Here is a 13225-nt window from a genome sequence, read left to right as displayed (position 1 = left end):
CGCTCGGCTGGGCCGGGGCAGGAATTCAGCTTGGGGCAGGAATTCGGCTGGAAATGGGAAAGGCCCAGCTCTTTCACACGAGCAAGGTTTGAAAGTCAAGCTTTTATTAATATTTTTCTCCCTACATCAGCAGATAAAGTGAATTCTCCCGGCCAAGTGGGACCCTGCGGGAGGGTGAGCGACCTCGGCGTGACAAATGGAAGCCATGTTGATTAATGCTCCTGGAAGGAGCTCAAATTCCAGGGGGATGAGGACACTCGTGAGAGTCTTCCTAGGGAAAAAGGGGATTTTTAATCCAATCCAATTTTATTCATGTACCCATGTGCTGCTTCAGCAGAGCCCTGCTGCTTCAGCAGAAGCTCCTTCCAACTCGGCGATGCCAAAGAGATTCCACGTTGTTCTCCCCAGGCTGTGCTGCTCCCCCACCTGAGACGGATTCAGAACGTCCCATGAACTGTCCTGGCTGGCTCCTGGCTCCGGCCAGGGCCCCGTGACTCATGTGCTGAGTAGCCAGCCCTGACCTTCCTCCGGACAGGGAAGAGCCCTGGGCCTGACCGGGCTGGACGGGGAGGAGAGGACACGGCTGAGGAGTCGAGTTCCTGTGGCTGAGCTGTCACTGGGATGGCAGCGATGGGACATCGGCTCTGAGGAGCCTTCGTTTGGGTCTGTCAGGGCACACGTTCGTATGAGCAGCACAGAGATGTTTGACTGGAGAAGGGCAACGTGTCTGGGAAGGGAACGGAGCTGGGAAGGGGCTGGAGAATTCCTGAGGGAGCTGGGAAAAGGGCTCAGGCTGGAGCAAAGGAGGCTCAGGGGGACCTTGTGGCTCTGCACAAGTCCCTGACAGGAGGGGGCAGCCGGGGGGGGTCGGGCTCTGCTGGCAGGGAACAGGGACAGGAGGAGAGGGAACGGCCTCAGGCTGGGCCGGGGGGGCCTAGTTGAATACTGGGAAAATTTCCTCATGGAAAGGGTGCTCAGGCCTTGGCAGGGGCTGCCCAGGGAGGTTTGGAAGCTCCGCCCCTGGAGGTGGCCAAGGAAGGCCTGGATGTGGCACTCAGTGCTCTGGGCTGGGGACAAGGTGGGGACTGGGCACAGCTTGGACTCGATGATCCTGGAGCTCTTTCCCAACCCCAATGATCCTGGGATTCTGTGCTTGTGTCACTCCTGGTGGTGTCCTTGGCAGGAGGGCCTGTGCCAGGGTAAGGGTGATGGAGTTTGAGCTGATGAAGCCCCAAGCTGTGGCTGCCCAGGGTCACCTTCCCGTGCTCCTGTTCCCGTGTGCCTGGGACAGGGAGCGCCTGGGGGGTGAGAACCCCCCGCAAACACACGCCCAGGGCCTCTCCTTGGCTGGGACTCCAGGGCTCTGAGTGATCCCCGGCCCCACTCCCCACGTGCTGCCCCAGGCTCGCTCTGGAATCCCGGGCTGGGGCTCAGCTGCCAGCCCGTGGAGGGTGAGAGGGGACAGCGCCTGTTCCTGCCCACAAAAGGGCCTTTTGTAGGCTCTGCACAGCCTCCAGCTGCTGCTCCCAGCCCGGGCAGGGCCAGGGGCTTCCCGTTCCACAGCCCTGCTCACGTTCCCAGTGGGAAGCACTTCTGCCTGGCTGAGGAAGAGGGGGAATGAGGAGAAATGTCCCATTCCATGGAGTGACAGCGAGGCCACGCTCTGTGGTGGCTGCGGGGGGACACCGGAGCCTGTCCCCTGCCCAGGGCTCCCCGTGGCTCCCGCTCCACACCAGCCCTGGCCCCCGGCTGCCCTTCATTGGAAAGCCCTTGCCAGGCTCTGCTGTCCCTCTGGTCCGTGATGGTTTCCTGATGGCTGCGAGCCCGTCCTGCCCTGGAATCTCTCCCGGTTGTGTGCCAGGCTGCTCATTCCCAGCTGCTCCACTGAACCCCACCGTGGGTTTCCACCATGCTTCCACAGGGATCCTCTTTGGAGGAACTGGGTTTTGGAGCATTTGTCCTCTCGTGGAGACGGCAGAACCTGCAGGGTGAGTTTCAGCTTCAGGGGAACCTGTGCTGTGCTGAGAGAGTAACGCAGAAAGGGCAGGAGTTCATGGAATCCCATCCAGTGCCACCCCATCCACGGGCAGGGACACTTCCCACTGTCCTAGTGGCTCCCAGCCCCAGTGTCCATCCTGGCCTTGGACACTGCCAGGGATCCAGGGGCAGCCACAGCTGCTCTGGGCACCCTGTGCCAGGGCCTGCCCACCCTCCCAGGGAAGAATTTCTCCCTAAATGCTTCCTAAAGGTGCCTGGGGAGAGCTGGAGGTGACAGGAGGAGCTGCTGAGTGCCTCTGACCCACCTGAGGGATGCTGGAGGCTGGTGGGGGCTTGGAGGTGCTGGGGAAGGCTTCACCTCCATCCAGATGTTTGCATCTGTGGGCTGCACCTGAGGGCCCCAGTAACAGGATCCCAACGTGTTCAGGGCCAGGAGGGCTCTGACTGCTGCTGCCACGGCTGCGCTCTTTCAATTCGCCTTTTGTGCCGGGAAACCCCAGAAAAGTCCCCTGTGCCTTCCTGTTCCCAAATGTCACCTCGGGCCACAGGTCCCCAGAGCACTCTGGGTAGGGGGCCTGGAAGCTGTCCCCATTTCCAGCATAAAATCGTTTACAAAGCTTTAATTACTACTGTTAATCGATACTATTATTGGGATTTTAATAACTATTGATGAATCCTTGCCCTGACTGTGGGAGGGAGAGTTGGGTGACCCCAGGGAAGCACCCCAAGGGGCTGGGAGTGTGTGCAGGAGGAGTGAACACTCTCTTATCCCACACTCGCTGTTCCTGCACTGATGGGTTTGGGTTGATGATGTCCATAAAAGCCATCCCTGGAAGTGTCCCAGGCCAGGTTGGACACTGGGGCTTGGAGCAGCCTGGGATAGTGGGAGGTGTCCCTGCCCATGGATGGGGTGGGATGAGTTGAGCTTTAAGGTCCCTCCAACCCAAACCATTCTGGGATTCTGTGATTGATTGCATTAATATTATTAATTAATATTATATATAACATTATAAATATGAATGTCATAATCAATGTAATTAATATTAATAATAACAACTGTGGAGTGGATTGAGGGTCACACAGGTGTCTCCACTGGGATATGCAGAGTTATTTAATTGCTTTAATCACTTCCCCCCCCCCTCTCCTTGTACAGGCAGCCTTTGGGGAACCCCCCGGCTTTCCTCTGGCAGGAGGGGTGAGGGAACTGGCGGTGGGGATGGATGGATGGATGGACGGATGGATGGATGATGGATGGATGGATGGATGGATGGATGAGGGACGGACAGATGGATGGATGGATGAGGGATGGATGGATGGACGGATGGATGGATGGACGGACGGACGGGTGGATGGATGAGGGATGGACGGACGGACAGACGGAGCCGCGGCGGGCGGGGGGAGCCTGGGAGCCGGCGAGCCGCGGGTCTGGTTCTCATTAAGCGGCCGTGCCGGGCCAAGAAACACAGCAGTAAATAAGGGCGAACAAAGCCGCCCCCTCCCCGCCGCCCCCCGGCCGGGCCGGCCGCGCTCGGGCTCCGCGGCGGGGGAGGGACCCGGCGGCATAAAGAGGAGGAGGTCGGGCCGGAGGCGCCGAGTCGGGGCGGTGACAGCCCGGGAGCGGCGGCATGGCCGGGCCGGGCCCCCCCGGGCCCCGCCGGGGCTCGGCCAAGGGCTGGGGGCTCCGCCTCGCCCTCCTGGGGGTCCTGCTGGGGCTCCCCCCGCGGGGCCGGGCGGGGCCGGCAGGTAAGGGGGGCTGGGGGCGCGGGGGTGGGGATGGGATCGGGAGGGGATGGGATGGGGATGGGATTGGGGATGGGGATGGGATCGGGAGGGTATGGGATGGGGATGGGATTGGGGATGGGATTGGGGATGGGATTGGGGATGGGGCTCCGGGCAGCGCTCTCTCCCCCCCGGTGCCCCCAGACCCCGCGCTCGGCGCTGCGGCTCCGCAGGGTTCCGTTGGGATGGGAGGGCATGGGGTAGGATCGGGCACCCCCGGCACAGGGACGGGGCCGGCTCTCACCCCCCAGAACTCCGCGGCCGGCTCAGAGCCCCCATCCCGTGCCCGTCCCGTGCCCATCCCGTGCCAGCTCCCGGCCGTGGCTCTCGGGAAGGAGGGAGCTCGGGGTTGTGCTGCCGTGCGGGTTTGAGCGTGAAACGCGGCTCGTTCGGTTGGTGAGGAAATCCACGATTTTCTCCAGAGGTTCCTGTCACTTTTTAAATGGGAGCCGGAGGAGGAGAGGGGGGTGCCACTTTCACTTCGGCCGCCTGTCCCATCTTCCTCATCCCGATTTCCTTCCCCAGCCCCTCCGAGAAGTCAGGGCTGATGTTCCTCCGCCCAAAACACATTTTTTTGTTATTATTTTTTCGCTTGCGAGCTTTGCCGGGTTCTCGGCTGCTGCTAAGAGAAGTTTTCCAGCAGCTCCAAGAGAGCTGTGCAGCTGGGAGGGGAACAGGGAGGGCGGTGGGAGCCAAAGCTCTGTTTGGATAAAGAGAGGAGAAGGGAAAGCTGCCTGCTCCGGCGGGACTCCGGGCTCTGCAGGGCTCCTTCGGGCTTCCCCCCCCAGCCCCACAACTCGGGCTGCCAACATCCCAAACGCCAAAGCAGCGCTGTTCCCCGCAACATTCCCAAAAAGGGCTGGGGATGAGTGTTTTCCAGGAAATCAAGGGAAGGGGGGTGTGGGAAACCCTTTCTGTGCTACATTTGGGTTTATTTGAGTAAGATTGAGGCCCCGTCTCATGCTCCGTCTCTCAGATTCCCAGCAAAAACTATAGACAAAGCAGTGGGAAATTTGAAGTATCTTAACTTAAATCTCATCACTTAAATCTCCTAACTGGGGGATTTTTGGGACGTGGCCCAAAGCCCAGCCGAGCAATCCCAGCAGTGGCCGCCCCTCGTGTCCCATCCTCTCCCCAGCCGGCGTGGGAGAGAGCTGGGACCGGGACAGGCAGCAGCTCCCTGCCCTCCTCCCTTTGGGAATTAAAAATAGTGGGGTTTATTCCTGTGCTCTGTAATGGGAGGGCACCAAACCCCACCGGAGCTGCTCCCCCAGCAAGGCTGAACCCGTGCCTCAGTTTCCCCACGGAAAACGGGGCTGGTGTGTGGCTGGGCTTGGAGGGCCTGGCTGCTGCTTTCGGAGGAGGTGAGGAGAAGGAAGCTGGGGTGGTGCCACCCCTTATCTGCAGTTATTCCTGGAATCTGATTCCGGGCTATATTTAATGGCACTGATTAAATACCTTGGGGCGATAGCGCCGGGTGCTCCCGGGGGACAGAGGTGGCCGGGCAGGGTGACCTGATCCCATCAAACTCCAGCAGCGATTCTCAGCCCAGAACTCCACCTTTTCTCTTCTTTTGTCTTTTCAATAACTTCATCTTCCCTCAAGCCCAGCCCCTGGGTCGCAGCACGAGGAACCCAAACAAGCCTATAAAATCATAAAGCCCTGAGCCCTGTTATTCCACTCCCTGAGTAAATAACTTCGTTGGGGAAGATAACTCCATCCAAGCTTTCCCCCTGACAACATTTGGCTTGGCGAGGTGGCCCAACCCTTGACATTTTTGTTCAGCCTCAATCCCTGTCTGCAGCAACTTCAGATTTTAATTTTTTGTTCTGTTGTCATCCAGGCTTAAGTCATCAGTGGCTGCTCCCTGTGCTGCAGTCAAACCCAGCCACATTGTTTAGGAAAAAAATAATCTTAGAAAGTCTGTCTGCCTTGGATTGAGCCAAGGAATGGCTTGTGCTGCGCTGCCCGGGGGGCTGGGATGGCTCAGACAAACCCTGACGTGCCACAGCCCTTCCAGCTCCTCTGCTCCTGCTCCTGCTGCAGCCCAGCTCCGGCTGCAGAGCATGGCTGCATTTGGGGTGATGGAACCGCACCTCCCTGTCCCACAAATCACAGAGTCATGGAGAGGTTTGGGTTAGCAGGGAGCTCAAAGCCCATCCAGAGCCAGCCCGGCCATGGCAGGGACACCTCCCACTGTCCCAGGCTGCTCTGAGCCCCAATGTCCAGCCTGGCCTTGGGCACTGCCAGGGATCCAGGGGCAGCCACAACTCTCACGTGCCATCTGGTTCTCCAGGGTGGGTTCCAGGGGATTTAGGCCACAGTTTTGGGACCTGGGTGGGAGCAACGCTCCTGGGAGCCTTCCAGGATTAAGGCTGAGCCAGCGATGAGGGACTGGGCTGGGGAGGGGGTGATGCTTTGGCTTCATGCTGGTGTCCATCCCCAGAAACACCTGAGAGGAGGCTCTGGATGTTGGTCCTCAGCTCTGTCCCTTCCCAAGTTCCCTCTGGTGTGGCTGTGGAGGAGCTCCAGCTCTCGAGGTCTCACAGGGTCTGTTCACCAGGTCTTCTCTTCCCCAGGGCCACCGCCCCAAGGAGAACGAGTGACCCCACACTGGCTCCTGGGGGGCCGTGTCCGCAGAGCCGTCAGCCTGGAGGAACAGGTAAGGGCAGAGCTGCTCCCTCCTCCCTCCCTCCCTCCTCTGCCTGGAGGTCTTCCTGGTGGGATGAGGATGGCGGTGCTGAGCTTACAGGATCCGTGAGCGAGATGTGGAGTTCGCAGGATCCATGAGGAGCATGTGGAGGGTCAGGATCCATGAGCAGAGTGTGGAGGGTCAGGATCCATGAGCAGGGTGTGGAGTTTGCAGGATCCATGAGCAGGGTGTGGAGGTTCAGGATCCATGAGCAGAGTGTGGAGGGTCAGGATCCATGAGCAGGGTGTGGAGGTTCAGGATCCGCCACCGTACACAGGTGATGAACAGGGAAAGCAGAGGATGCAGTAGTGAGTTAATTAACACGGTGTTAATGACTGCTGGGCAGGAATGACTGCTGGCCAGGACTTCCAGGAGCTGCAGGGTGAGTGAAGGGAGCTGGGGAGCTTGGAGAGAGGAGCTGGAGGTGGTCTGTCAGCTCCTGGTTTGGCCAGGAGAGCAGGACCAGCTAAGGGAAAGCGCTGCTGGATTTGGGAGCAGTGGCCTTGGGCAGAGGCCTGCAAGGAGCAGAGGGCATCCCTTCCCAGATGTCACCCCCTCCCTGCGACCCCCACTGTCTCACATCCCTGGGTGAGGTGCCTGTGGCCACCCTGGCCGGGCTTTGGCCCCTTGCCCAGCTCTGGGCTCAGCCAGAGCCGCAGCTGCCCCTTGGCCGGGAGGGGCTGGGGGCTCCTTTGGGCACATCCAGTCCCTTCCCAGCACGGTTGTAGGCGGCTCTGAGGAGCTGCTCTGCTTTGAGCTGAGCTGAGAAGACCCTGCTGGGCGGGGACTCTGGTGGCATCTCACCCGAGATGGTCCAGGTGAGCCCTCCTCGCTCCAGGCAGGAGACGCCCGAGGCGGGGCCGGCTGTGCCTGGGAGAGGGGTTTGTGCTGCCCTGGCCCCTCCGGTGCCTTTTCCAGGGGAATCTGGGCAGGCTGCTCCTGCAGGAGCTGGAAGAGCCCATGTGGGTGCTGCGGTCGGCCTGGAGAAATGTCCCCTCCCTGCCGGGCAGCCCCGGACCCGTCTGTATTTAACCTGGAAGCCGCTTGAGATGGGGAACACGTGGCAGGGGAGGTTTATTTCTGCTCCTGCCACACACCGGTGCCCCAGACGGTGCTGGGGGTGCAAATCGCAGCTGGGGGATTTCGGGGGATTTCGGGAGCCACGGGGGGACTCCGGGGCTGGGGTGGCTGGGCAGGTCCCGCCGTATTTCCTGGCATCTGCTCTGCCTCCAGCTCCAGCCAGCCTGGAACAAGGAGCCTCCTGTTCCTGGGGGAGGGGAAGGAGGGGAGAGGGGCGTGGTCGGTGCGGGGAGCAGGGAGGTTTGTGGGGGAAGGATGGGGGCAACCGGGCAAGGGATGGGACAGAGCCCCACACTGGCCCTTTTTGCCCTGGTACTGCTGGCGTTCATATTTATGGATCGATTTAATCCGTTCCACCCCCACCCTGTCTGCTCCTGCCCTCCAGCAAAGATCCTGGAAATAAACTCGTCTGTGGGAATGCCAGCAGCCCGCCCTGCCAGGAGACAACATTCCAGCCCATGGAATGATGGGTTCAAGTGTGGTGACCCCCCAGGCTCCTCCACCCCTGCCCTGGGGCTGCTCCTCGTGCAGCACTGGGATGCTGCGGGATGCTGGGGGTGTCCCATGGTCCCTGGGGACATCCCCGTGTCTCCTTGTCCCCCAGCAGCGAGGCCGGGCCAGCAGGAGGAGGGTGGCGGTGGCCCTGCGGTGCCATCGTGTGGGGGCTGGCAGCGCTGGGTGGGCCGGCCCTGCCTTCCTGCACCCTCCTCCGTCCCATTGTTCGGGCTGAGCTCCCCGGGCTCCCGGCACACATGGAAGTGATTCGGGAGAGGCCGGGAGGAGGTCGTGGGGACCCTGACTGCAAACAGCTCCCTTGCCACCACAGCCTGCGGTGGGACCCTGCCCCGCATCCTGCCCCACATCCTGCTCCTCCTGCCCCACATCCTGCTCCTCCTGCCCCACGTCCTGCCCCTCCTGCCCCGGGATGTGGAGCAAAGGCTGCCGGAGCTGACCCGGGGCTTTTCCAGCCCTTCAGAGATGGAAATAGGGGTTGCACCCGGCATTCTGACCTGGGCATCCAGCCCTGAGGGACGGGAGTGCCCTGTCCCCACCCCGGGAGCCTGCTCAGCCCGTGGTGTTCCCTGCCTTTCCTTTCCCTTTGGAATTGCTTTCTTCCAGGTGTGGTTTCTTGCTGCAATGGCTTCCCACTGCCAGAGGGCAGGGATGGATGGGAGATTGGGAAGGAATTGTTCCCCATGAGGGTGGGGAGCCCCTGGCACAGGATGCCCAGAGCCACTGGGGCTGCCCCTGGATCCCTGGCAGTGTCCAAGGCCAGGCTGGACATTGGGGCTGGGAGCAGCCTGGGACAGTGGGAGCTGTCCCTGCCCATGGCAGGGGTGGAATGAGATGCTCTTGAGGGTCCCTTCCATTCCAAACCTTTCTGGGATCTTGAGGGCTGAGGAGTCCCAGGCACAGGAGCTCCTCAACTTCCCTGTGGGTCTTCCTGGCATCCCGTCTGTGTGCAGGGACACCCCTTGGCATCGATGGAGCTTCTGTCCATCCACTGTTCCCCTCACACCTCGGGCTCGTCCATGAGGTCCCTGGAGCAGCCCCTGGCTTCCTGTCCTGGGGGTAGCCATTCCCGTCCTCCTCCCCGCTGAACGGGGATGCAGAGCTGGAGCATCCCGTGCTGCCGGGTCAGGGTGGGACACCCCGATCCCGGGGATCTCTGCACACCGCGGGGAGGTCCCGGCCCTGCCCCGGAGCAGGAAGGGAGGGGAGGGCAGGAACAGGCTGCCCGCGGTTCGGGATGTGCCGCAGGTGCCGAAGCACCTCCCTGCCCTGCTCCCTGCAGGGAGCCCCTCTCCCTTTGCGAGGTGTGGCCGGACTGAGCAAACCCTGCCAGCCTTGTTTTGAACCAACCCAAATCCTGCCTCTGCCTCCAGGGCCTGGGCTGCCCTGCTTCCCTGACTCCCCGGGATGCTTTTCCAGCGAGCAGCCGGCGCGAGAGGCTCGTCCATGAGGTCTTGGCCAAGTGATGCAATCCCGAGCTGTGTTCCTCAAAGCCTCAGTGCTGCCGGGATCCAGCTGCCTGGGGAGGCCCTGGCGCAGCCGAGCTGCTCCAGCTGCAAATGCCATCACCAAATCCTCCACGGAGCATCTCCTGCTAACTTCCATGCCTGTCCTCCCCGTCACATCCGGGCTCTGGGAGCTCCCTTAGGAACTCGTGGGAGCTGCCTGAGAGTTGGCCAGGCCGTGAGCTGAGTGGGGCTTTGGGACTCGGCTTCACCGGTGATTTCCCAAGGAACTCGGTGCTCCCTGAGCCCGCTCCTGGGCGAGCCGCTCTCCTGGAGCGGGAGCTTCCCAGCAGGGATGGAGGGAGCCTGGATGAGGAGCATGGCCGGGAGCTGTGGGGAAACAGGGAAGAGCAGCTCAACGCCCTTGGCCCTCTGCAAACAGCGCTGAGGTTTTTCTGATGGATGGAGTGAAAAATAAAACCAGACTTGAGCTGGACCTGGAGGGCTCCCGGACCAGTCACAGGCTGGGGCCCGGCCAGGGCAGAGTCATCCCAGCTGCAATTCCACAATTCCAGCCTCTCCCAGCCCAGCCCCTGTGGGACTGGCTGTGCTGGGGCATTCTGTTTGTGGGTGCTGGGGAAAGGGGATCAGGGAGCAACAGGAGCCTGGGAAGGTGCTGGAGCCTGGGAAGGTGCTGGAGCCCAGGATTTTATCGGAGTCTGTGAGGATTGCTGGGACCCAGGAGGACGCTGGAGCCTGGGGCGATGGTGGAGCCCAGGAGGATGCTGGATCTTGGAATGTTGCTGGAGCCTGGGAAAATGCTGAAACATGGGATTATATTGGAGCCTGGGATGATGTTGGAGCAGGACGATATTGAACTCAGGGATTACACTGGGTTTTGGGATTATGCTGGAGCCCAGGATGATATTGGACCCTGGGATGATACTGGAGCTTGGGATGATGCTGGAGCACAGGACTATGCTGGAGTCTGGGATGATGCTGGAGCCTGAGACAATGGTAGAGCCCAGGATGGTGCTGAAGCCTGGGATGATATTGGAGTTTGGGATGATGCTGGAGGTGGGAATGTCCTGGAATCCAGGATGATGCTGGAGCCTGGGAAGACGCTGAACCCAGGAGGACGCTGGAGTCCAGGAAGAAGCTGATCCCGGTTCATTTCTGGTGTGCGGCACCTTGGCAGGAGCTCTTGGGGCCCCAGCTCCCTGCCAGGCTCGAGGCAGAACAAGCAGTGTTCAATGAATGCAGGCAAAATGAGCAGTGTTTAATTAATGCCATCACCTTGCCTGGCCTCAGTCCTGCCCAGCACAAGTGCTCTTCGAATTCCCCTTTCCCTGCTTTTACTGCTACTGGTCCCTCCAGGAGCTGAGCTGGGCCCATCCGAGCCGGAACCAGGATCCATCCCCTTCTTGCCACTGCCCCTCCAGGAGCTCTCAGGGGAAACTGAGGCACGGGGAAGAGGAGAGCTTGTGGCACATCCCCTCACAGGGAGGGGAGACACATCCCAGCGGCAGCCGTTTGTTTTCCAGCCCTTGGCAGCCCGGGAGATGGGATGGGAGCTGAGAGCGCCGGGATAACCCTGGACATGCATGTGTCCCTTTAAGACGGCAGCTGGGAAAGAGAATTTTGCCAGCACCGGCCCTCAAGGCGAGGCAGGGAGTAATTGCTGGGGAATTCTAAACCGGGAAGGAGCCGGCCGGGACTCGGGGAGGAGGAGGAGAGGGCTGCGGGGAGCGGGTGTTGGGGAGATCAGAGACGGGGAGAGAAAAAGGGAGGGCAAGAGGGGGGAAAGGAGGGAAACGGCAAGAAAAATGTACAGACCATGTTTGGCCAGGGAGCGATGTTTGTACAAGATCGTGTTCCAAAAATACCGCCCGTTCCCAGCGCCGCCGGAGGAGGGGATGGAGCCCCTGCCCGGCTCCTCCCGGCTCCGCAGGGCCCCCCCCAGCCGGGCCGGGGCACCGGGGACCCGCTGCGGCCGCGCCGAGCCGGGGGGACTCGGGGAGCTGCCGGAGCCGGGGCTTCGCCCCTCTCTGCTCCGGGGCTGTGTTCTTAGAGCGCTCCGTCTGCTCGCCTTTTCTGGAGCTGGGCAGACGGAGCGGGAGGTGGAGAGGGCTCAGCCAGCCCGGCTCCAGCCCCGGCTCCATCCCCGCATCCCGGTTCCATCCCCGCATCCCGGCTCCAGCCCCACATCCCGGCTCCAGCTCCGCATCCCGGCTCCAGCCCCGCATCCCGCGCTGGAGGGAGCGGCACCTCCCTGTCCTCTGGAATTGGGGCCGTAGGACCCAGCCCCGGGGGCTCCTTGGAGCCACAACCATCCCATGATGTCTGAGCAGCTTTGTGGGGTGGCACTGGAGCTCACTGTGGGTGGAGGTGCAGGAACAGCCATCCCGGGAACACAAACCCCACAGCCCGGCCGCAGCAGCGCTGGTGTCCAGCTGCTCCACACCCCAAAGGGCTTCGTCCCGTGAAGCTGCCCTTAACTGAGGGTGAGGGTCCCCTGAGGCTGCCAGGCCGGGGGTCCCCTGGTCTCCCCAATACCCAGGGCTGGGGGGGGCTGGGTTGCAGAAGCAGCAACAGCGCAGCCAGCTCCACAGGAATTAGCGGGAAGCAGATTTAACCTCTGCTTCATCCCGAGTGTGAATCACCCAGCTGTGCCCCCTCCCTGCTGCATTCCTCGTGTTCCAGCTGCAGAGCCCTGTGATGCCAAGAGCAGCCAAAGCCGGGCCCTTGCGGGGACGGCTCCTTCCTGTCCCCTGTCCCTCCAGGGCCATGGCCAGGTGATGGGGTCCCGCGGCGATCCCCAGGGCTGGCAGCCTGCTGGGCTCCCTGCGTCCTTCATGGACGGGGAGGGACCGAGGGACACATCAGGGAGAGTCCAGGCCATGGACATCAGGCAGGGCGATGCTTTCAGTGTCCCCAGCGCTGGGGACGGGATGTGGGGACACAGGGAAGGGCAGCACTTTGGGCTCCAGCCCATCCTGTCACGGGCAGCTGGGCCGTGCTGCTGTGCATCTAAAGTCAGCTTCCCATTTAACACCCTCCAAAGAGAGGGAATGAGTAAAACCACTGGCATCCTGGGGAAGCTGAGTCACTGTTTCCTTTCTCTGCCCGGTATTTTGGGGTATTTTTAGCAGCCCCTATCCGGTGCCCGGGGGTTGGTGGTTATTTCCATCCCCCCCAGAGGTGCACATGGGCACCGACCCTCCCAGGGCTGAGGCTCCATGGGATGGAGCACACAGAGACCCTGCTCAGGATGCTCCTGGCGCTGCTCCCCATCCCGGGTCCCTCCTGGCTGTCCCTTGCTGCCTTTCCCTGGGGAAGCTGCCAGCAGAGCTGGGATTTGCTGCCTCATCCCTGAACCTCAGGGTAAATCCTCCATTATCCCTGCTGGGCTGGGAATTCAGGGAAATCACCTTCCACAGCTCGTGGCAGGGGTGCAGTAGGTGGAGCAGACCTGGGGAGGAGAGGCTGGGATGCCCCCGGAGCTGGGAGCAGGGAAGGTGCTGGGGACAGGGATCTTTCCTAACCCCATTCCCTCCTTTCCTTGCAGGTGCCGGCACCTGCCCGGGCTGAGGTGGCTGTGACGGCCGAGGGCAAAGAGCTCGTGCTGGTGCTGGAGAGGAACCAGTGAGTGTCGGGGCTGGGGCTGGGGTGGGGACACTGGGGATCCCTGCCAGGGTCCCACTTGGACTGGCAGTGT

General features: G+C 61.6%; 1 protein-coding gene across 1 annotated transcript; it reads left to right on the top strand.

Annotated features, from left to right (window-relative positions):
• The first annotated feature begins 3435 nt into the window (after positions 1 to 3435).
• LOC121672379 (disintegrin and metalloproteinase domain-containing protein 33-like) lies at positions 3436 to 13164 on the top strand. Its single transcript, XM_042044999.1, has 3 exons — positions 3436 to 3741; positions 6357 to 6439; positions 13076 to 13164. Exons 1-3 carry the CDS (start codon positions 3624 to 3626, stop codon positions 13154 to 13156), a joined length of 282 nt encoding a protein of 93 aa, XP_041900933.1. The 5' UTR covers positions 3436 to 3623; the 3' UTR covers positions 13157 to 13164.
• Positions 13165 to 13225: the final 61 nt, after the last annotated feature.

This window comes from Corvus kubaryi, unplaced genomic scaffold, assembly GCF_017639235.1.
Source record: "Corvus kubaryi isolate FWS band 111438036 unplaced genomic scaffold, C.kubaryi_AGA036_p1.0 55506, whole genome shotgun sequence".
Taxonomy (NCBI): Eukaryota; Metazoa; Chordata; class Aves; order Passeriformes; family Corvidae; genus Corvus; species Corvus kubaryi.
This window is presented reverse-complemented; position numbering and strand designations above follow the sequence as displayed.

Excerpts from the sequence above, each read along its gene's own strand:
- LOC121672379 (XM_042044999.1), top strand. The coding sequence starts at position 3,624 with ATGGCCGGGCCGGGCCCCCCCGGGCCCCGCCGGGGCTCGGCCAAGGGC. Across the intron at positions 3,742-6,356 it reads GGGCCGGGCGGGGCCGGCAG|GGCCACCGCCCCAAGGAGAA; the intron begins GTAAGGGGGGCT and ends TCTCTTCCCCAG. Across the intron at positions 6,440-13,075 it reads CCGTCAGCCTGGAGGAACAG|GTGCCGGCACCTGCCCGGGC; the intron begins GTAAGGGCAGAG and ends CTTTCCTTGCAG.